Source organism: Vespa velutina, chromosome 2, assembly GCF_912470025.1.
Source record: "Vespa velutina chromosome 2, iVesVel2.1, whole genome shotgun sequence".
NCBI lineage: Eukaryota > Metazoa > Arthropoda > Insecta > Hymenoptera > Vespidae > Vespa > Vespa velutina.
The window spans coordinates 3472400-3494899 of record NC_062189.1 but is presented as its reverse complement, the minus strand read 5'-3'; the positions used below and the strand labels follow the sequence as shown (position 1 = coordinate 3494899).

The 22500-nt window shown below is 33.6% G+C and overlaps 1 protein-coding gene across 2 annotated transcripts in view; it reads right to left on the bottom strand.

Moving 5' to 3' along the window:
* The window catches only part of LOC124946670 (pumilio homolog 2), a 61986-nt gene that overhangs the window by 1019 nt on the left and 38467 nt on the right, over positions 1-22500 (bottom strand). Inside the window, exons 11-18 of one of the 2 annotated variants that reach the window (XM_047487703.1) lie at positions 3207-3602; positions 2828-3068; positions 2175-2339; positions 1707-1826; positions 1287-1581; positions 955-1195; positions 283-673; positions 26-194 (exon numbers count right to left, since the gene is read on the bottom strand). In XM_047487703.1, coding sequence (XP_047343659.1) covers positions 26-194; positions 283-673; positions 955-1195; positions 1287-1581; positions 1707-1826; positions 2175-2339; positions 2828-3068; positions 3207-3602 — 2018 coding nt within the window. The remainder of the gene's footprint in view (positions 1-25; positions 195-282; positions 674-954; positions 1196-1286; positions 1582-1706; positions 1827-2174; positions 2340-2827; positions 3069-3206; positions 3603-22500) is intronic. The other variant, XM_047487704.1, reaches the window with a different exon arrangement.

Here is a 22500-nt window from a genome sequence, read left to right as displayed (position 1 = left end):
TTATAATAAAAAAAAATTTATTTACTTGTCATTAAAACCGCAAACTTCTTCAATGAGAACGGCACGTTCCTGTCTCGTAGCATGGGTAACACATTTTTCCACAACATTGCTTGCAAATTTGTGTTGTGATAGTGCAAGTACTTTACCCCTGACGCTACTAATCAATTGTGTTTTATCCTCTGGCTTTCCATGCTCTAAGACGAAAGTTAATAAAGCGATTTATAAAAAAATAAATATGAATAGATAGGATAGGAATTATATCGTATAAATAATTTTACTCACCGAGTACATGCTGAATGACGTAATTACCATATTGATCTTGTATAAGCTGATCGGTGGCGGCATGCAATTCTTGTAAAATCCCTTGTGTTTGTTCAGGAGTGCAATGTTCCAATATACGTTGAATTACTCTACATCCATACGGATGAGTACTCAATGAATAAACTTGTCCGGCAAATGCACCGATAACAAACTGTAATGCTCTTGGTTCGACGCATTCGATACATTTTTGAACAACGTGATTTCCATTTTGATCTTTAACGCATTTCAATACGTGCCCATCTAATTCTCGTACAATTTCTTGTTGCTGTTCCGGCCCAATAGATTCAAGAGCCTTTTGTATTACTCTGCAGCCATACATCTGTAGTGCCAAAGGTAACACATGACCTCGAACCTACAATTTGTAAATGATATATTAGTTTGAGAAAGAAATATATTTTTTATTTCATTTTATATAATATTATTTTATTTTATTTATTTTTTTTTTCTAATATCTATAACTTTGTTTATATCGTTTAATATATATTATTATCTTTTTTAACATCGATGTATAACTATTCATGCAAATACAGATTTATATATATGTGTGTGTGTGTGTGTGTGTGTGTGTGTGTGTGTGTGTGTGTGTGTGTGTGTGTGTGTGTGTGTGTGTGTGTGTGTGTGCAATAATCATACCTTTTGCGCTAAAGTAGATTTTTGTTCGGGCGTTCCAAATTCAAAGAACTTTTGTATGACATAATTCCCAAAAACGTCTGTCATAAGAGAATAAGCAGAAGCAAGTATCTCTTGAAATACGAGATGTTTCTCGCTGGCAGAAGCACGTTCTAACTTTTGTTGAATGAAACGTGAACCATGTTGATCTTGACTGAACTCAACGATATGATTAACCAAATCACGTAATTGAAGACTCGGGAATCTGAAAGAGAATAGAGAATTTTTGTAATCTATTAATGGAGAACGTATTTCTATATATATTTTAAAGTATAAAATTGAAGAAGGACAATAACCGATTATTTCTAAAATCCTCCAAAAGACGAGATCGACCTCCAGCATTTTTATCCCCGATATTCGTAGCTCCAGTACGGCCTGCTTTACCGACCAAATTTGGGAAAAGAGAACTGCTCGAACCGAATACACCATTAGCTGTTAATGCTGGTACAGCGCTTGCACGGAATTTAGCTTCGGCACCTGGAGCAGCTGATACTCGATTCGCACCTCCTACAAGTCCACCCAAGGATCCTCCCAAAGTTGGTGGTGGAGTCAAAGATAATCCTAATGGACTTGGCGAAGCCGTTACTGTACCTAAACAAAGTAATTTTTACAAAATTTTATACGACACTTTCAAATTTTCTTTAAATATTGTTCGAAGAGAAACAGAGATACAAAAAAAAAAAATGTACTTCTATATAACAAAAGTATATATTTACCAAGAGCTCCATAACTTTGTGGCCATTTCGCTCGACTGTATTCCAAGCTTGGGCTAAATGCCGATGTATTCCTATCGAAGGAATCCCTTCTTCCTGTCGATGATGCTCCAAGTCCCAAACCTGAACAGATTAACGTAGATTATGAAGAAAAAAAGAAAAAAAGAAAGAAAAAATAAAATCAATAAAGCAAATTAAATAAATTTATTGTTCTATTATCTTTCAGCAATCTTTTTTCATCCTTCTAAATCATCTTCATATCTCCGGATCATGGATTCGATCGTTTTTTTTTACTTTTCAATGTTTGACAAGAGATGTTTATAACGAAACAAAATGAAATAATTAATGACGATAATAAAAGCATGCAAAGGCTACGTTTAGTAAATTATGTACAACACAATTCTTTCACATCAGTCAAAGGTCGATAAAGAGTTATTAATAAAACGAGGACAACTCGACGGGATTAAATACCTGTTGTTTGAAGTTGGGCAGGTGAGCCCAATGCTCCAAGAGGAGAACCTCCATATCCCAAAGCCGCCAGACCTGCGGCAAGTCCTGATCCTTGTTGTTGTGCCTGTTGTGCGGCAACTGCTTGAGCTTGCGCAACAACCGCTGCTGCGCTGCACGCTGCCAGACCTGCACCGAAAGCCCGCAACCCATACACAACACTCTTAGTTATCAATGAGAATTCGGCCTGTGTTACAAAACCATATACCGTCTAAAAGCTTCAGTCGATACATCTGTACACATGCACACGTACACGGTTTATTGCATTTATAATGAGATATCATTTACATATACATACATACATACATATATATATATATATATATATATATATATATATGTTGTATTTTAGTCACAATATGGTTAACAGATCGCACAGACAAACATGATTTATATACAAAATGCAACGATCGATGACAGATAGATAAAACGTTATAATGTTACAATTAGGATATATCAAACGTGACTTTTTCAAACTGTTTGAACATAAAAAATATACACATGCGCGTTCAACATGAAATCATAATATAGAAATCGTAACGTAGATGAACCGATCTCGTTTAGAGTTTGGATTCAATGGAAAAACTGTGACGTTTATTATCACTAAGATATATTACCTAAACATTCACCAGGCGTGGCATTACTATGCGATGTCGGGGTCGCCTGTGAATAGAGACTCGGTGGCGGAGGAGCAGGTGGTCCAGGAGGTGGTTGAGAAGGAGCTCTGTTCACTAGAACGGGTGCTGGGCTGACTAATCTCATTGGAGTTGCCGCGGAACTAAGGCCGCGTACACCGCCCATAACTATGGATCCATTTTGATCGTAATAAGCTGGTATAACCTGATATTGACCTTGAACCTGAATAAAAAATTACAAAGAAAGAAATAAATAAATGTTACGAATGTTATGAATGAATCTCAAGTAGGTTACGTTAAAGAAATATAAAAACACATTTTTTATTTGAACGAAAAGGAATTAAGATTTCTGTACGTTTACCGTTTGTGCCAAATTATTTGCGGTGTCTTGGGCCGCAGCCGCCGCGGCCGCTGCCGAGGAAGGTGTTAACGGTCGTCTCGGTGGCGGTGGGGCCGCAGCTTGCGGAGGTGCTTGCGGTAGTAGACCAGCGGGATAAACCCACGGGCCAACTCCATAATACTGAGGTACCACTGGTGGCGGTGCACCAGCTATCAAAGCTCCTACGTATGGTTCTTGTCCACTTATAACGGTGTACGGTGCCGTGGGAAAATTTTGTTGTTGCTGTTGTTGCTGTTGTTGCTGCTGTTGAGCCTGAGACGCGGCCAGATATTGTTGTTGTTGTTGTTGTTGCTGTTGCTGTTGTAGCAATTGTAATTGTTGCGGCGTTGCGCCTTGCGGCTGACTGCGAAACAATTGCTGGGAACAAGGGAAAAAAAAAAAAGAAGAGAATAAAGAAAAAAATATAATTCGATTGGTATTATTCTCTCTTAATTCTCAATTTTATTTCTAGTTTTCTATATAGAACCTATGATTCTATTAATAAGATCTTTACGAACGTAAGAATAAAAAAAAAAAAAAAGAACTGCGATCTATAATCATTCGCGTTCTCGTTCTTTTTCTTTTCTCGCAGGAGAACAGGCACGAAAATCCAATGGATACGGAAAATTCTACGAAGCCGAGAACGGTAAGTACGACGAAGAACGTCGAAGTTCCCTGTCGACGGTAACGTAAGAGAGGCACGTACAACAAATCGGAGACGCCGGAGTTCGTTCTCTTGCCGGCTTAGGTCGACGACCCCCTGCGGACGTTCACCGACGACGATCGTTCGCCTTCTACCACCACAGTTTGTACACCGGTTGTTGCTCCAGACTTTAATTGACCAACAAATGCGGCCACGATTTACCGTGACGCGTTGACTAGCTTTAAACGGCTAGAAAACTCCAATATACCTGGGTCCTTTTTCAATCATCTTGCTGTCATCATATCATCAAAGTTTCTTTTACCGTTTAACGATTACATATTACGTCAACGAAAAACTATTTCTACGTTGATGATTTCTCTCTCTCTCTCTCTCTCTCTGCCCTTCTCTCGATCAACTTCTGATCGATATTCGAAAAAATATTTCAAACGTTTACCGATTTATTTTCCGGGAATATATTTTCCTATAGAAATATAAATTGATAGAATGATGAGAAAGAAGAGCAAGACGAAGTTAGATATAAAAGCTATTTTATATATTATATTATATATTATATATATATAAAATAACTTCTATAAATAGCTTGATATATATATATATATATATATATATATATATATATATATATATATATATATTAGAGGCTAGTTTCGAACCATCCGAGCGACACGCTCCAGACCTCGAAGGCAGCGATGCGTTTCGGGTATTAACCTCTTCCGGAAGCAGCTCGCGCTTGAACCAAGGCCACGGTTACACTCTGCGAATATTCTACGCGTAAACCGCGAAGATTCTCTCTCTTCTCTCTCTTTTTCTTTAGATCTTTCTTTCCGATCTTCGTTAATAACGTTTACGCTGAGTGCGCCTACCCTTCCTTCCCCTTCTCTATTCTTCTTATTTCTCCTTCTACCTTACGCCCTACCCCTCCTCCTCACCCCAACCCTCCATGGACGTTAATTAGACGAAGCAAATTTATTCTCTAAGATGCAAGTTGAATGTACTGTTTATGAACGAGACCAGAAAGAACGATATATATATATATATATATATATATATATATATATATATATCGCCGCCATGATGGAGTTTCGTTAAATGCGAACAAGGTCGACGGGCTATTCGGTCATTGGCGTAATTCTGTAGCGTGGGGTTACGCACGAGAAGTCATTATTATATCGTATAGATGGTCGCCTCCCTATCGTCACGGTTTAACGGAGGTCTCAATGGAAATATCGTGACGATTGGGTTTGAAAAGAGCTTGGTGAAGTGAGCTTGAAAGGTCGAAGGGTGGGATAGGTGTTGTTGCGAGAATAAAGAGAGAGAGAGAGAATAAAGGGTTAGGGGAAAAAGGTGGAGAGAGTTCAATTTCGAACGAGTGAGAAACAATGCCGATGGAGAATATAGTTTTCTAGGTGAGAATACGGACTGAGAGTTACGTGTCCCTAAAAGCAAGCAAGCAAGCAAGCAAACAAGCATGAGTCACACCATCGAATATATAAGGTTTCCACCACCAAAGTACGGTGTGAGGCTTGAAAATCCTTCTCTTCTAGAACAACGACGACAGTGCCATAATATCGATTCTTCCTTTTCGCCCATGCAAAACTCGAAACTCGAATCATAGTCTCGGGTTAGCACGGCGCGTTTATTGGCAACCATTATGTACTAGTGACTACATAAACCAACGACGTTCGTGGTGAATCTTAATAATAATAAAGTCGGCCGTTCATTTAAAAGGCACGTACGTATGCGAAGGAGGTAAAGAGAAAAGTCAAGTGGAACTTCGTCGAGAATGAGGAAGAAATATAGACGGACAGACAGAGAAAGGAAGAGAGAGGGGGAGGAGGGGGAGAAAGAAACGTTAAACACACGTTATGTACGTACACGTGAGATACTAAAAATCCGACACGAAAACGGGTTTGTTAGGGTAGAGAGTTCAATGAACCTATTGGAACACGCTCGTTTGACTTTCAAAACGATAACCCTCGAGCGATCGTTTTTTAACATTAAGTTTATACAACACGATTGGCCCGAATCTGTAACACTATTTTACTTATAGCATCCCCAAATTATATGAATAATAACAACAATAATAGCTAGTAATATTACCAGTAGCAGTAGCAATAATAATAGCAGGTAAATAGTATACAGTAATAATAGTAGTATTAATAGTAGTAGTAGTAGTAGTAGCAGTAGTAATAATAATAGCAGGTAAATAGTAGCTAGTAATATTACCAGTAGCAGTAGCAATAATAATAGCAGGTAAATTGTGTAACTAGTAGTAAATATTATCTAGTAGTATTAGTACTAGTAGTATTAGTAATAATAATAGCAAGTAAATAATATTTAGTGATATCAATAGTACTAGTAATAATAGTTATGGTGATGGTGGTGGTGGTGGTAATATTAATAGCAGGTAAATAGTAGCTAGTAGTAGTATCAGTAATAATAATAGCAGGTAAATAGTAGCTAGTAACAGTTCATGTTTGTAACTAGAAATACAGCAAAAATCTCAACGAGATTCTCGTCACGAAAGGTGGAAGGGAGAGACCAGAGCAACGAGACTTCGAAGCAGGAAGAGAAATCGAGGAACGCGCCGGCCTGGAACAGATACTGTCGTGAGCCTCGTCGAATCGGGACACGCATCCGCGATCGCGTTTGGTTTCGTCGTTCGATGCTCGCGAAACTCAACGCGATCGTTGAGATCTCGGACAGCTAAATGACGACGACGTTTCCTTTTCGATTATTTTGAATTGAACATTGATCTTTCAGCTCTAGTTTTAATTTAAAACTCTATCAACTGATTCATTATAGAATTCAGTTTCCATGGAAAAAAAGAAAAGGAAAAAGAAAACAAAAAAAAGAAAAAACAAAAAAGAAAGAAAGAAAGAAAAAAAATGTTGAAAATTCGATTAAATCATTTAGATTGTTTTTCTTTTTTTTTTCGTCTTCTTATAAATGGACAACAAAATAATTTATGTCAAATAATATCGATTGAAAATATTACTTCTTTTTTTTTTTTTTTTCTTTTCTAGTTCTAGTTTTGATTCTAAATTCAATCAATTATTCGTTATTGAATCAAGTTTCAATAGGGGAAAAAAGGGAAAAAAGAAAAAAGAATCGATGATACGATTAAATAATTTACACTACCTTTTTGTTTAAATGGACAGAACAATTTATGGAATACAGTAGTAGTGGCTGTAGATGTTAAATTTTTTTCAAGATGTAATCACAAAAGACGTAAAAAAACATCTCTTTTTTTATTCATGCAAGACTAATCTGTTGTCAACACTAAATTATTAGAAAACTCGATAAATTGTTTGTTCGTTGAGAGTCAAATGTTTGGATAGAAAATTGAGAAATTCGATTAAATAATTAAAACTTTGTTCTCGGGTATAAATGGATGACAAAATAATTTATGGAAGCATAGTAATAGCTAGAGAAGATACAGTTTTGGAAATTCATGAATACAATAAACGTATTATTTTTTTTTTTCGTTATCCATACTTTTTTTTTTTTATTTTTTATTTTTTAAATATTAAATCCATGTAATCCGTCGATCAAACAGATTTCAGATTTCATATTCTATTTCACATTCAAAAAAAAGAAAAAAAGAATGAAAGGAAAAAAATCGTAAATATTATTTTTCTCAGCAAATCTATGTTAATTTTAATCGATATGAATAATACGAATTAATGTTATAACGGGGCAAGGGGGTTTGGGTGTGTTTGGAAAGAAATCTCTGAGTTGAATATTACTTCCATGATAAAACAAATTGGTATGAATTTTCAAACATTAGGTATAGTATTATATATAAATATATATATATATATATATATATATATGCAAATTGACATAGATATTTATTGTACGTATATACATATATGCTCTCTCTCTTTCTCTCTCCTTTTCCCTACCCCTTCCCTACCGCCCCCCCTCTCTCTCTCATAGCAGACCCGTTATATGATGAAGCAAACGAAAAAGTCGTCCTTGAACCTCGACGAAGTAGATTTAGAAACGAGATATTACGTAAATTTGCTGGCCCTCTCCTGAGATTGGCGTCTACGTTCTTGGAATAAATAATCTTGAACAAGCAATAACTAACCGAAGTAACGTAAGTGCACGCGTGCAGAAGAAGAAAAAAAAGAAAGAGAAAAAAGGGGGAGGGAAGGGGAGAAAAAAAAAGAAAAAAAAGGAGGGGGAAAGAGAAAGAGAGAGAGAGAGAGAAAGGGGGGGGGGCGGGAAGAGGAAGGGCAGCGGAATAAAGAGAAAAAGAAAAAGAGTTGTAATGTCGGCAACGAACGGTTTTATCGATCGGTCGAAGAACTCTCGAGGATAGAGAAGAGTTCTTCGTATTCAACGACGGAGATGACGTTGTAGCTCGGTCGTTAACTTCCGGACCATTTATCGAGTCGTGATTAGAATCCTATGATGATGATGATGATGATGATGATGATGATGATGACGACGATGAACGGTACTGCTACTATATTATTGGTGAGAGAATCTTTTGTAGAACGGCAAATTTGATTGGCCTTGATATCCTTCCTTCGAAATGAAGAGGGAAGAGAGGGGGGGAAAAAGAAAAAAAAAAAGAAAAGAAAAGAAAAGAAAAGAAAAGAAAAAAAGAGAGAAAGAAAGAGAAGGGATGAGTGTAGAGATTAAGGGTTAAGAGAAATATATAAGAGGAAGAGAATGAAGAAGAGTTCAGGATGACGTGGAGGAAGAAAGAAGGATGGATATATATTCGTGGAAGTATCTCGTCCCGCGTGAAATAAAAGTACAACGACGACAAATCGTCGTGGCGCAACCCGTTACTTAACCGCTTCAGAGCACCGTTAGCTCGGCTAACTTGCCGCGTACGGAATATACACGGGTACCTCGACCGCTATCGACCCGACCGCCATTTCTTCTTCTTCTTCTTCTTCTTCTTCTCTTTCTCTTTCTTCTTCTTCTTCTTTTTCTTTCTTCTGATATTCTTAAGAATAATGTTCGTCGTTATCTCATTAATGCAAAAATGTTTATGAGATTAGATATAATACGTAGAAAACGATACCGAGAATCGTCGAAAAGTATGTAAAGGAACAAATATTCTGATGTAATGACGAAGATGGATGAATAGATAAAGATAAAGATAAAGAGAGGTTAGGGAGGAAGGGAGATAGGGAGAGATTGAAAGATAGAGAATGGAATTTTGTTAAGACTATACTCGAGGACACAGCATCATCATCATGTGCTTCTTGGTTAAAAGAGGTCAAGGCTCAGAATGATCGATTACATGATAATCTGGAGTCTTTGATCTTGGTTTGTCTTGTCGATAGGGACACGGTCGTAAGGATAAGATTAAATTTATATTTATATTTATATATAAATATATGTTCGCGTATTCCATTATGATCATTAAAAAGTGTTAGAAAAATTGAATATATTCATTACTATGTATCAGATAGATGAATCTAATAATAATAATAATAATAATAATAATAATAATAATAATAATAATAATAATAAAGTAAAATTATAAGAGGCTACTTTTATAATTACTTTATTATCATTACACTGAAGGATGATCTTTCAAGCTCTTCATCAATTTCAAAACGCAGCAAACGTGGATCGTTTGAGATTTCCTACTATTTAGAGGCCTTACCACCGGACGGGAGTACTTTCTAAGTAAGTAGATGAAAAGAGATAGATAAATAGCTGGATAGTTAGATAGATAGATAAGTAGATAGATAGAGAGCATGGATAGAACCCGCTGGCGTTAATGTTTCATTGGTAGAAAGAAACCGGTTTCCCAGACGCACTGAGAAAAAGATGGAGATAGAGATAGACAAATAGACAGATAGATAGATAGATAGATAGATGGATAGATAGATAGAGAGAGAGAGGAGAGAGAGAGAGAGAGAGAGAGAGAACCGATCGATTTGACCCAAGCTGTGGTCGATGAACAGGGAAACCACCATCCACGTACTTCTACTACACCTCCTCTTCCTCCCTCTCCCCGTAATACTCTTCCCCCTACTCCTCCAGCGCGATTCCCTTCGACCTCACAGCTTGTAGTTTGTACCGTTTTCCACGTACAAAAAAAAAAACTCTTGCGAGTTCCTTCACTCCAAAGCCACGTGACATTCCGGGACTACTATGAAACGATGCCGGTTGTTGGTTGATCGAGAGAAATAATAATGAAAGTCAGCTGGAAGGAATAGGAGTGAGAAGTGAAGAGAAGAGAAGAGAAGAGAATAGAAGTGAAGAGGAGAGGAGAGAGGTATATAAAAAAAAAAAGGAAAAAAAAAAAAAGGAACGGTTTCTGAATTGCATGTGACAGAGAGAACAGTAAAAAAGAGAAGGAAAGAGGGGGGGAGAGAGAGAGAAAGAGAGAGAGAAACGATGGATGGCACGCATGGTGCTGGATGCACCGTGTGGGATTCACCAGAAACAATAGCCATTGTCAACCGTTCTCTATCCGCGGACTCATCTCGCGCCCGGCCTTTTCCCGTTATATGTACGAGAGGCGCGCGTTGGTCTACTTGCAAAATTCAATTAAAATAAACTTTCGCAGCCGGCGTAAGCGTACATAGCTACGCGGAACAAAAAGGCAATGGATTGTTGCGGGGGTGAAAGAGAAAGAGAGAGAAAGAGAAAGAGAGAAAGGTAGAAAGAGAAAGAGATAGGTAGAGAGATGAAAACGGAAGGAAAGTAGCGTGATAAGGGCTTGGGCCACACCTTGATATCAGATATCTCTTCTCTCCTTCTCTCTCTCTCTCTCTCTCTCTCTCTCTCTCTCTCTCTCTCTCTCTCTCTCTCTCTCTCTCTCTCTCTCTCCCTCTCTATCTCCATCTCTCTTTCTCTTTATCTTTCACCTTTCTCTTTTTTCGTCATAGCTTTTAACAAAATGACGCGGATTTTATTATCGGATAGCCTTTAAGGGCGCGGTCAGGTAAAGCCCTAGTGAAGCCTAATGGGACGTTAATCGGGCCTCGCCTTACTTTCTTCTCTCTCTCTCTCTCTCTCTCTCTCTCTCTCTCTCTCTCTCTCTCTCTCGCTCGCTCTTTTCTATTTTTTTTTCCCTTGACCAAAATGAAAGATGAACACAGGACATGCGAATAATCGTTACCGCGTTATTATTCTTCTTATTTTTTTCATTCGCTCCTTCCTTCGAGATATTTCAATTTGGTTTAAGATTCAAATTTGTTCCCCTCAAATGTTTGCTTCAGATTCGAAGATTCGACGATGTCATAAATTTTTGAAGTGATTAGTTTTACGACAATCATTTTTATTGGACATATATATATACATATATATGAATATATGTATGTATATTGGTCTACTTGCAAAATTCAGTGCATATATAACGATATTAAAAACGTTTGATTTTGTGGATATATCGAAACGATGAAATTTGATCGAGTCTATAAATTTATTTATTTTTTTTTCTTTTCTATCCCTTCTCACTCTCTCTCTTTTTTTCTTTTTTCAATTTCCTATCTCATTGAAGATGAAAAACAATTGGACAATATGAATTTTCTATAGTCAAGCGAAATAATAATTTTACAAACGTTTATATTTGATGTTTGTAGGAATAACACAAATGGATCGATAATAAGAATTTTTCATATAATAATTATATATTTGCACCGTCATAATTAATATATGTAAAATCTTGATTAAATGATTAATCATTTCTACAGATATATGGTAAATAATCTTGAGTGTACAGAAACGCTTAAATCAAAATGAAATATCACAATATTAAGAAGAAAAGCATAGGTAAGGTGTAAAAATATACATAAATTAAAACTATCGTGATAGTTAGAGCGTGCAAGTTGGTAGTAGGAGTAAAGCGATCAACGCAGTAGATGTTAAAACTATATGTGTATATATATATATATATATATATATATATATATATATATATATATATATTCACAAGGTAAATAGACGAGTGGAGAAAGCGTGTCGAGCGGAAAATCGAACGAAGCCGCTTTTACTGCGATTTTTGACGCAAGGATCGATCGAAAAGTTGGAAAGTGTAACCGAGGAACGAGCTTGAAAGGCGGATCGAAATTCGTTTGGTGGACGACGACGATAACGAGAAAGCGCCTTGTCGGCTTCTTTTATATATATATTGTACATAAATGTATAGTATGTGTGTGTATATATATATATATATATATATATGTATTTAGGTATATGCATGTATGCATGTATTTATATATGTATGTATTAATGTATGTATGTATATATGTATGTACATAATACCGATCAAATAAACACAGTTTACGATCGAAACCTAATCGGCCGACGCCTACTTTTCGAGCTCGATTAAAATTAAAACGTGCACGTAAAACGATAGACGACCCTTCTCTTCCATATCTTCTCCTAAGGGAATGAAAAAGCTAGTATGAATTATTTTATATAGGATAAATGGAATTTTGTTCTTCTTACTCTTTTTAAAATTTCACCAGAAGGTTAAAGACTAATCCCATAGTTATTTTCTTAAGCGAAGATAGAAGACAACGGCGGAAGAAAAAAATATCCTAACAGCCTGCAAGTGCACTTTTATATATATATATATATATATATATATATATATATATATATATATATATATATATACATGCGATTATTAAACCTCTTTATTTAGATCGATCGATTTTCAAGCCGTTCGAGGTAATTCAAGTATTAAGGCGTTTATTACCAAGCAAATTTTGCATTTTACAGATAGGTATAATATATTCGAAAATTAAAAAAAAAAAGAAAAAGAGAAAGAAAAATAAAGAAGAAGAAAAGAAGAATAAATGAACATACGTATGAATATATATATATATATAAAATTTTTTTGTTTAATGTACTCTTTACACACTTGCTATAAATAATATTATAAATGTTTCAATGAATAGAGGTAACGGTAACAATTATAATAACGATGAAATATGTTTGACGATAGATATTTAAAAAATGAATATTTAAAATGATATTTATCTCTTTCGATACGTCCATTGAGCAGAAAAATTGGATACTTTCCACAAGACTGGTTATTGTCCTGACTTTAAAGCGTAATATATATATATATATATATATATATATATATATATATATATATATATAAAATTTTTTTTCATCTTCACTTAGAAAAGAGCTATAACCCTGCCCGTTCTCTCTCTCTCTCTCTCTCTCTCTCTCTCTCTCTCTCTCCCTCTCACTCTTTCTTTCTCTCTCTCTCTCGCTCTCTGTTTTTCTTCTGATATCGCCATCCCATACACTAACATTGATCTAATATTTATGAAACAGCAAAAAAAAAATAAAAAAATAAATAAAAGATTATATATATATATAAAAAAAAAAAAAAAAAAAAAAAAAAAAAAAAATAAAAGAAAAAAGAAATAAAAAAAAAAAGAAGAAAAAAAAAAGAAAAATGAAAAACGTCGGAGGGCAAGCATGCCACCGATGTTCCCTAGTGCGTATCTTTCAACGCTTTAACGTTATATTTTTAACCTCGAAGCAACATCTCATCGCGCTTTGTTAAATGGACTTCCTCTCTCGGATCTTTTTCCCTGTTCGATGCTTACGCATTCAAGATTTACACTTTATTATCGTTCATATTTTCAAGATTTACCTTGTTAAGAGGATATGATATATTATTGGTAAATAAAAGAGAAAGAGAGAGAGAGAGAGAGAGAGAGAGAGAGAGAGAGAGAGAGAACAATTTTCATATTTTCCTCTCGATTTATGATACTCAAAAGAAGGCAATATGGAGTATATTAACATATAAAATTATCTATATCGAAGGAAAAAAGAAAAAAGAAAAAAGAAAAAAGATGAATAAGGGAAAGAAATTGTTTTAAAAATATTCTTCTCATCTTAGATATATAATTCTTTTTCTTTTATTCTTTTCTAGGATTTACAAGAATATGAAGAAATTCAGGTCGAATCGATCGATTTTATTAAGAAGAGACACGCACGATGTGAAAACTATATATATATATATAGGTGTTAGCTAACGTAAAACACATGGCGCATCATAAGACTTGTCTCAACATTAGAGGATGATACCGACGATTTTATTACAATGTTATTATCGTCTTTCTTCCATAGATGCACGAAAGCTTTTGCCATAGCTTTGTACCTCGTGTTATTCGTATCGGCATGTAATAATATACATCATGCATATACATGTACATATTATATAGACACGAAGGACTATCGGTAAAACGTTTCTCTCATAAGGAATAACGAAGAAGGTATTATATTCATTGTTGTTATGCCGAGGTCTATGAGAAAGGTCGCGTATATACTGATGGATATGTGTCAGATAACAGTTGACCGAAGAAATTCGATGTAATGATATGATAATGTAAGTAGATTTTCTCGTTACGATGAAAAAGGAAGAAAAAAAAAAAAAAAAAAAAAAGAAAAAAATTGAAATATTTTAAGAAAAAAAGAAACAGAGAGAGGAGCGAGAGAGAGAGAATGCGATAAAAATCAAAGGAAAAAAAAAATATATATATATATATATATGAAACTATACGTATTATGAAAAAGACTCAAAGAGAAATGAATTTAAGCGAAGTTGAAGTTAAGAAAAGTAAAGAAGAACGAGAAGGAATAACGAGAGAATGAAAATTCATTGTAACGATAAAATAATTTATTTTACGGAAAAATATTGGCGTACTGAAAGAGAATATAAACAAAAATATATAAAATAAATCAAATAAATCAAATAAAATAAGAAATATGGGAAAGAGAGAAAAAGTGTGATGAAAATTGAAATAGATATCCAATGAGAGGAATCGAAAAAGTTAACAGAAAAGAAAGAAAAAAGAAAAAGGAGAGAGAGAGAAAGAAAATAGATCATTGAAATCTAAGAAATAGTATAAAACAAGTATGTAAGAAGGATCGAGGAAGTGAAGTAAAGAAAAGAGTAGGAAGAAAAAAAAAAAGGAAAAAAAAAAAAAAAGAAATAGAAAGAGAGAAAGTGAATTCAATAAAATAATATAATTATAGTAAATATATATACGTATATATATTTTTGTTATATATATATATATTTAGTAAAATAATAAGATAATAGTAATGAATAGTAAATAATCGTTCTCGTTATATGAAAGAATCGACAAATTGGGAAAAAGGAAGAGAAAGAGAGAACGAGAGAAAATATGATAAAAGTCGAAATAAGTAAATATGTAACAAGAAGTTGATGAAAAAGTGTAGTGAATAAAAGGGAAATAGAGAAGAGACGAAAGAAAAGAGAGGGACAGAGACAGAAACAGAGAGAGAGAGAGAGAGAAAGAGAGAGAGAGAGAGAGAAACAGAAAAAGAACGAGAGAGAGAGAGAGCTCAATGTAATGGTAATATAAAAGTAGGCTCTCGTTAGGAAAAAGATTGGCAAATATGAAAGACAGAAAGAGAGAAAGAGAAAGGAAATGTGAGCAAAATAAAAGAAAACAAAAAATATGTGATGAGCGTGTAACAAGAAGAACCGAAGAAGTGAAGTAAATAAAGGCTAAGTAGGAGAAAAAAAAAAAAGAGAAAGAGACAGACATGCATACAGACAGAATGCAACGTAGAGTCTCTTGTTAGGGGAAAAACAAAATTGACGAATTATTGATAAGAAGAGAATAAAAAATATGTAAAGAAATCTAAGAGAAATTTAAAAAAAAAAAAATAAAACTTATGTCTAATGAGAAGAATCGATGAAATGAAGAAAAGAGAAATAAAATCTGATGAAAATCAAAGAATAAGAAGAAAAAGAAGAAGAAGAAGAAGAAGAAGAGGAAGAAGAAGAAAAAGTATAAAATAATTATATAACAAGAACGATCGAATAAGTAAAGAAAAGAAAGAAAGAAGAAAGAAGGAAGGAAGGAAGAAGAAAAAAAGCAAAAAAAACAAGAGAGAGAGAGAGAGAGAGAGAGAGAGAGAGAGAGAGAGAGAGAGAGAGAGAGAGAGAAATAGAGAACTCGATCAAAGTAGAAAGAGTAGAAAGTTGAAACGAGTATGTAACGAGACGGGGGACGAAGAACTGAAATGATGTGAAGTGAAGTGAAGTAAAGAGAAGGAAGAAAGAAGGGAGGAAGAGAAAGAGAGAGAGAGAGAGAGAGAGAGAAAGTTGATAAAAAAGGGCAGATAAAAAAAGGGAACGAAAGTAGAAGAGGAGAGAAGAAAACTCTCGTCGATGTGCTTGGTAGCACGCGGGGGTTGATTTTAATAATCCCCAGGGAGGAGGAATACGCTCGTGGATGTGACCTTTATGAAATGCTACACCCTTTGCCAGGACCTGATTGCAGTTCTTCGTAGGCCACAGACACACTCGTTCACATTTTCTCATCTGTATGTGTGTGTATTCGTATGCTGTGTATGTATATATATAATATATATATATATATATATATATATATATATATATATGCATACATATTCGTCGAGATTTGAGAGAGAGAGAGAGAACAGAGAGCGGCTGGTGCGCCATTGTTTCTCGACATAGGCGCGCGTTTAATCCGTACCTGCGAGAGGGTAAAAGGGAGGAAGGGAAGAAGAAAAAAAAAAAAAGGGAGAAACCTAGACTCTGTGTATCCGGCGGCATCGTGTCAGAAAGAAGGTAAACGTAGCAAACGCTTGCGCGCTCTGAAGAGAAAAATAGTGAGAGAAAGAGAAAGAGAGATACTCGTATCAACCCCCCTACCCCCGACGAAGAGTTTTCTCTTCGTCTCACCATGAGAGAAAGAGAGAAACTTCGTCAATATATATTTCTCTAGAAAAAGATAGATATGTAAAAGAGTATTACCGATCGATTCAAATGTAACTACTACTATATGGATGCCTGCTGCTGCTGCTGCTTTCGTGTTATATGATCGTATTACGTGAGAAATCGATCTCTTTTTCTCTTTGTTTTCGTTTTTAGGTATTTTTTTTTTTTTTTTCTTCTTTTTCCCTGAATAATTTACATCTTTGTTTTCGTTTTCTCGAATCGAATACACATCAGGTAAAAGGGGATAGGTCGTTAACCCTTCAATGTGAGATTCTTTTTTTTTTTTCCCCCCTTTAGAAATTGTCATACAAAAGTATTTTACTAATTGTCAAGTATATATTGAAACAAAAGTAATTAAAAAATAAATAAAAAAAAAATTGTTTTATATATATATATATATTTTTTTTTAGATGAAATTTTAAGAAAAAATTGTAAATTGTATTGCGTATATGTTACATTGCGCATTTTACATTAATATGTTATGATACTGCAACCAAATGTTATTTAAGGATTAATTCTCCACTATAAATTGTTTTACTGTTATGGGTCTTAAAACTTTTGAAAATATTATCTTTGACTATTATCAAAATTGACTAGTAAAAATATAACTCAATCATATTATATATATATATATTAAACTTTTTACATTCACTCGTTTCACTTAGCAATAATAATAATAATTGGACAAAAAAATATTTGCATTTAACACGTTGCAAAATATTACCTTTTACCATATCAAAAGGTTGACTTGTATAGAAAACGAAAGAAGTGATCGAACGTTTTTTTATTTGTAGAAAATGTTTTACCCTCGCGCGTTTACCTTCATTTAAACAATTAGGGAAAAAAAAAATAGAAGAAGAAGAAGAAGAAGAAGAAAAACGAGAGATACGTTATTTTCAATGATGATTCACAAAAATAATATTATAAGAACAGATTTAGTTATAAATGCGCATAAATATGGAATGATTCAGAAAAAAAATTATGAAAGATATTTTCAAACTTGTAAGTATACTCGTAACACGCGTTACCTTGAATTTCTTTTCATTTTATCGTCCGTGTCTTTTCTCTGATAAGAAATAATGAAAGGCAGAAAGCAACGTTTGACGAAGAAAAAAAAAAAAAAAAAAAAAGAAAAAAGAAAAAAGAAAAAGAAAGGAAAAGAAAAGAGGAGAAAGAGAGGGGGAGGGGGAGTTGGGAGGGAAGCAAAACGAAACGAAAGTGTAGCTGCTACTTTACTCGCTTTCGGTCGAAGAGCAACGCCGGAAGAGACGGCTTCCGGAGCACGAAGCCGCGAGCGGAAATTCATAGCGATAAGACGATAGAACTGAACGAAGAACACGCATTCTCCGGAGAAACGTTTTCTCCTACTTGTTTTCTATTTTATCCTAAGAGCAAAGCCCTTACACAAACTAACACATCAACTGACAATATTTTCACCATCATTTTATAAAAATAATATATATATATATATATATATATATATATATCGTTTTTTTTTTCCTTTTTTTTTTCGTGAAGAAATCATTTAATTAAATTGCATTAATTATTTTTAGACAAAATAAAAAAGAAAAAAAAAAAAGAAATGAAATATATTCATTGTTATTAATGGTTAATACTCTGTAAGAGTAAACATTTACACAGAATGAAAAATGAGAGAATAAAAATAAAAAAGAAAACATCAGTTTTTATTAAAAAAGTGATATTATCTTTTCTATATATCTACTGTGCGAAATAAGAGAATGATGCCCAAAAAAAAATGATGATGATGATGATCATGATGATAATAATAATAATAATAATAATAATAATAATAATAATAACAATAATAATAATAATGATGATGATGATGATACTATTGAGAGATAAAATATTGTCAAAGTTTGTACTTTGTATTTCATTTTAATTGTTTCAATGGATTAAAAATGAACAAAAAAATTCATTTTTATTAAAGACTGATACTTTGTAAAAGTTATTAATGATAAAGCCAATCAAATAAAAATATTAGAGAATAAATAACGCGTAGTCACGTACTGGTAATAATTCAAGTAATAACAAATCTAACAAGGAAAATAAAAATAAGAGAGAGAGAGAGAGAGAGAGAGAGAGAGAGAGAGAGAGAGAGAGAGAGAGTATAACATAGAAAGAATTAGATTCCAGAAAATGATACGATCATAATTCAAACGCCAAACACGACTTTCCAAGAAATTCTGATTTCACGATAATACCGTGTTCTAGAAATTTACAAATATCATCAAAATAAAACGGGGATACAAATCTACCATAATTGTAGAATAATCCGTTTAATTATTAACATAAAAAGTATAGTATAAGATAAGACAAAATTAACTCGAGACGATCATAATGGAAGCTTGTTAGTCAAGAAAGGACAGAATTGTCCTTTCGTGAGGGTCCAATAACATGATGCCTTCCAAGGGAATGACAAAAGAGAGAAAGAGAGAGAGAGAGAGGCAAAGACAGAAACAGAGACAGAGAAATAGAAACTGGACAGACAGACAGACAGACAGACAGACAGACAGAAAGAGAGACAGAAAGAGAGAGAGAGAGAGAGAGAGACCGGTTAGAAATAGAATAGTTTGCATTTGCAATGATTCTTTACTGCCACGAAAAGATCTTTTGTACTTTGGTCCGACCTTGACTAGGTATATAATACATGCATGCATGCATGGATATATAAATATATGCATACATACATATGTATCTACAATACTTAAATGTCTCGCCGAATCAAAAGAAGACATCGTTATCATTGGACGAGAATCGCCTAAATGGCCGACCGACAAGTACCGATGTCATATCTATGACACAATAGGGAGAAGAAACGTCGACTACTATGCAGCACCCTCGACCCATTTCTCCTATTCGTTTATTTCTTTTTTCTTTACATTTCTTATTCTTTTTTCTTTTTCTTTTTGTTTTCTCTCTCCCTCTCTCTCTCTCTCTCTCTCTCTCTCTCTCTCTCTCTCTCTCTCTCTCTCCCTATCTATTTTTTTCTTCCTTCAAACGATTAAACATTCAGGAAATTTGACGAAATTAACTTTATCATTACGATTTTTGAGGTCACCTCAGTTCTACTATAGTATTACATGCATGTTTCTTCTCTTCTGACCTCGACAAACTGACTTTCCCCCTTCCTATTTCCTTCTTCTTCCCCTTCTTCTTCTATCCCGTACTACCTTCCCTTCCCTTCCCTTCCCTTCCCTCCCCCATGTTATTTTACTTTTTAACACGGAGCACGTATGCTGCCAAAGGAGAATGTAATAATCACAACGAGTCGACTCTTATTACCCAGAGAGATCTCGCATTACCTCTCCAAGTTAAGGGTGCCAATGAGATGGAAGTCGTTCCTTCCCTTTCCTTTCTCTATTCTCTACGTGTACATCATATATAAGTATAATCTCTTAGTATAATATTTCTATATATATATATATATATGTGTGTGTGTGTGTATGTGTGTGTATGTGTGTATACCAGTAATTAGATGAAAATAGCTTAACAAGGGTTTCTTCTTGGAACGAACATTTTCTTTTTCTTTTTTTCTTTTCTATTTCTTCTCTTCTTTTCTTGAAATTCGTTCCCTTTTCAACCGCTACTTACAAATATATAAATACGTACATATGTATGTGTATATATATATATATATATACATATTTTATTTTTTTCGTATGTTGTTCAACTTGAGAGTTTGGGAAAAACAGGAAGCTATAAGAATATACGGTAAATGAGAAGCAAAACATAAAATGTCTTATTATCTTCTTTTCGTCGAGTTCAAAATACTTAAGTCGTTACGATATTATATGGTGTCCTTAAAAAAGAAAAAGAAAAAAAAAAAGGAAAGAAAATAAATTAAAAAAAGAAATAATTGCATAGGAACTATTGCTTTCCTTTGTTCAATATGAATCAATTACATATGTATCACTATAAATAAAATGTGTAAGAAAAAGAAAAAGAGAGAGAGAGAGAGAGAGAGAGAGAGAGAGAGAGAGAGAGAGAGAGAGAGAGATAAAAGAAGAAGAAAAATAATTTGAAGTATCGTTTTATTTAAATTATATTTGAATCACTTTAAATCGCAATAAGCTAAATTTAATAAGTATTTAAATTTTCTTAATCCAAATCTAATCCTTCGAAACTATTAATATCAACAAATATAACAGAGCTCTAATCGAATAAGAAAATAAGCGTGAAATGTAATAAAAGAGAGAGAGAGAGAGATAAGCTAAAAGCTATAGCTATTAATCTAACCAAAGATAAAGAAAAAAAATTACGATTCCTTTCGTCCAAAGACATATCTCTCTTTCTTACACATCTAGTTTATATGAATACGAATAGGAAGAGTTATTATATCGAATTTGTACCTCCCAAAGGAATATGGCGGTACTGTAGAAATTCGTGACGGCACTACTGTTATCAAAGTATGCCGATAGCAACGACAAAGTTATGACACTCGATACGATGATATACCGATAACGACGTTCTATACTCATAAATCAAGTTACGAGAGTAAACCGAACACACGTCTCTCTTTCCCCCTCTCTTTTTCGCCCTCTCTCTCTCTCTCTCTCTCTCTCTCTCTCTCTCTTTCTCTCTCTAAGCGATCGAGAGAACAATATCCAACAATTTATCTCTTCTTTTCTTTGCCCGATTAATTTTTTTTCTTTTTTTTTTTTCCTCTTTTATTTTTCGTTTTTCTTCTTTTTTTTTCTCCATTTTTTAAACTAATAAAAGTCAATGGATTTTGTAAACTTTCATTATTATATCTTCCACGTAAATCTCACTTATTAAATTTGTTATTTATAAGAAAAACTATTTATAAGTCATATATATATATATATATATATATATTTATCATTCTTATTTTTTTCTTATCTCATTTAAATCATTCATTTTTATTCCTATTTCGTTCTCTCGTTATTATTATTATTATTATTATTATTATTATTATTATTATTATTTTGTTTTCTCCTTCCTTATTATTATTTCAATAATTAAAAACTTGCAGCTATTTTATATACATTTACCCCTTCTTTAACGCCCTTTTTCTTTCGTTTTTCATTTCCTTCGTGCACATAACGTTAATAATAATAGTAATAATAATAATAATAATAATGATGATGATGATGATGATGATGATGATGATGATAATGTAGTATAACACGAAAGAAAACGATTTGTTGCGTGGCTTACAAAAAATTCTTTAAACATTTTTAACTGAACGATGTGAATGAATTAGCGATTCAGAGGACTTAACGAGAGAACTTAATAAGGATGTCTCATATTATTTCAAGACAATCATTGTCGATTTATTTGAAAAGCAAAAAAGAGAAAAAGAAAAAGAAAAAAAGAAGAAGAAGAAGAAGGACAAAAACGATTTGGTCTTCATTCAATACATTTTTCGTTTCGATCTACCTTGTCGTTCAAGTTTGAATTATTTAAAAGTTACTTTTCTGGAAAAAAAAAAAACGCGCACATGCATAAAAACTTGCGCATGTATGTGTATGTATAAGCGCGATGTACTTAGCGCATATTTTTTTCTTCAAAAATAATTTCCTTCGTGCATTTTTGAAGGGGGGGGGGGGGGGGGGGGAAGTAAGAGACCTTCAAGAATAACGTTTAAGAAAAATTATGTCATTTGATATTTCAAACGACTTATTGTTAAACCACTTTCACAATCGCCATCTCATATATGCATGTACGTAAAAAAGTTAAGAAGTATTATTATTATTATTATTATTATTATTATTATTATTATTATTATTATTATTATTATTATTAAATTTCAAAGAAAAATTTTACTGCAGTTTTCGACGCAGCAAAAAAAAAGTACTATCTATCTTCATATCTCTTGCAGGCGTGTGCAT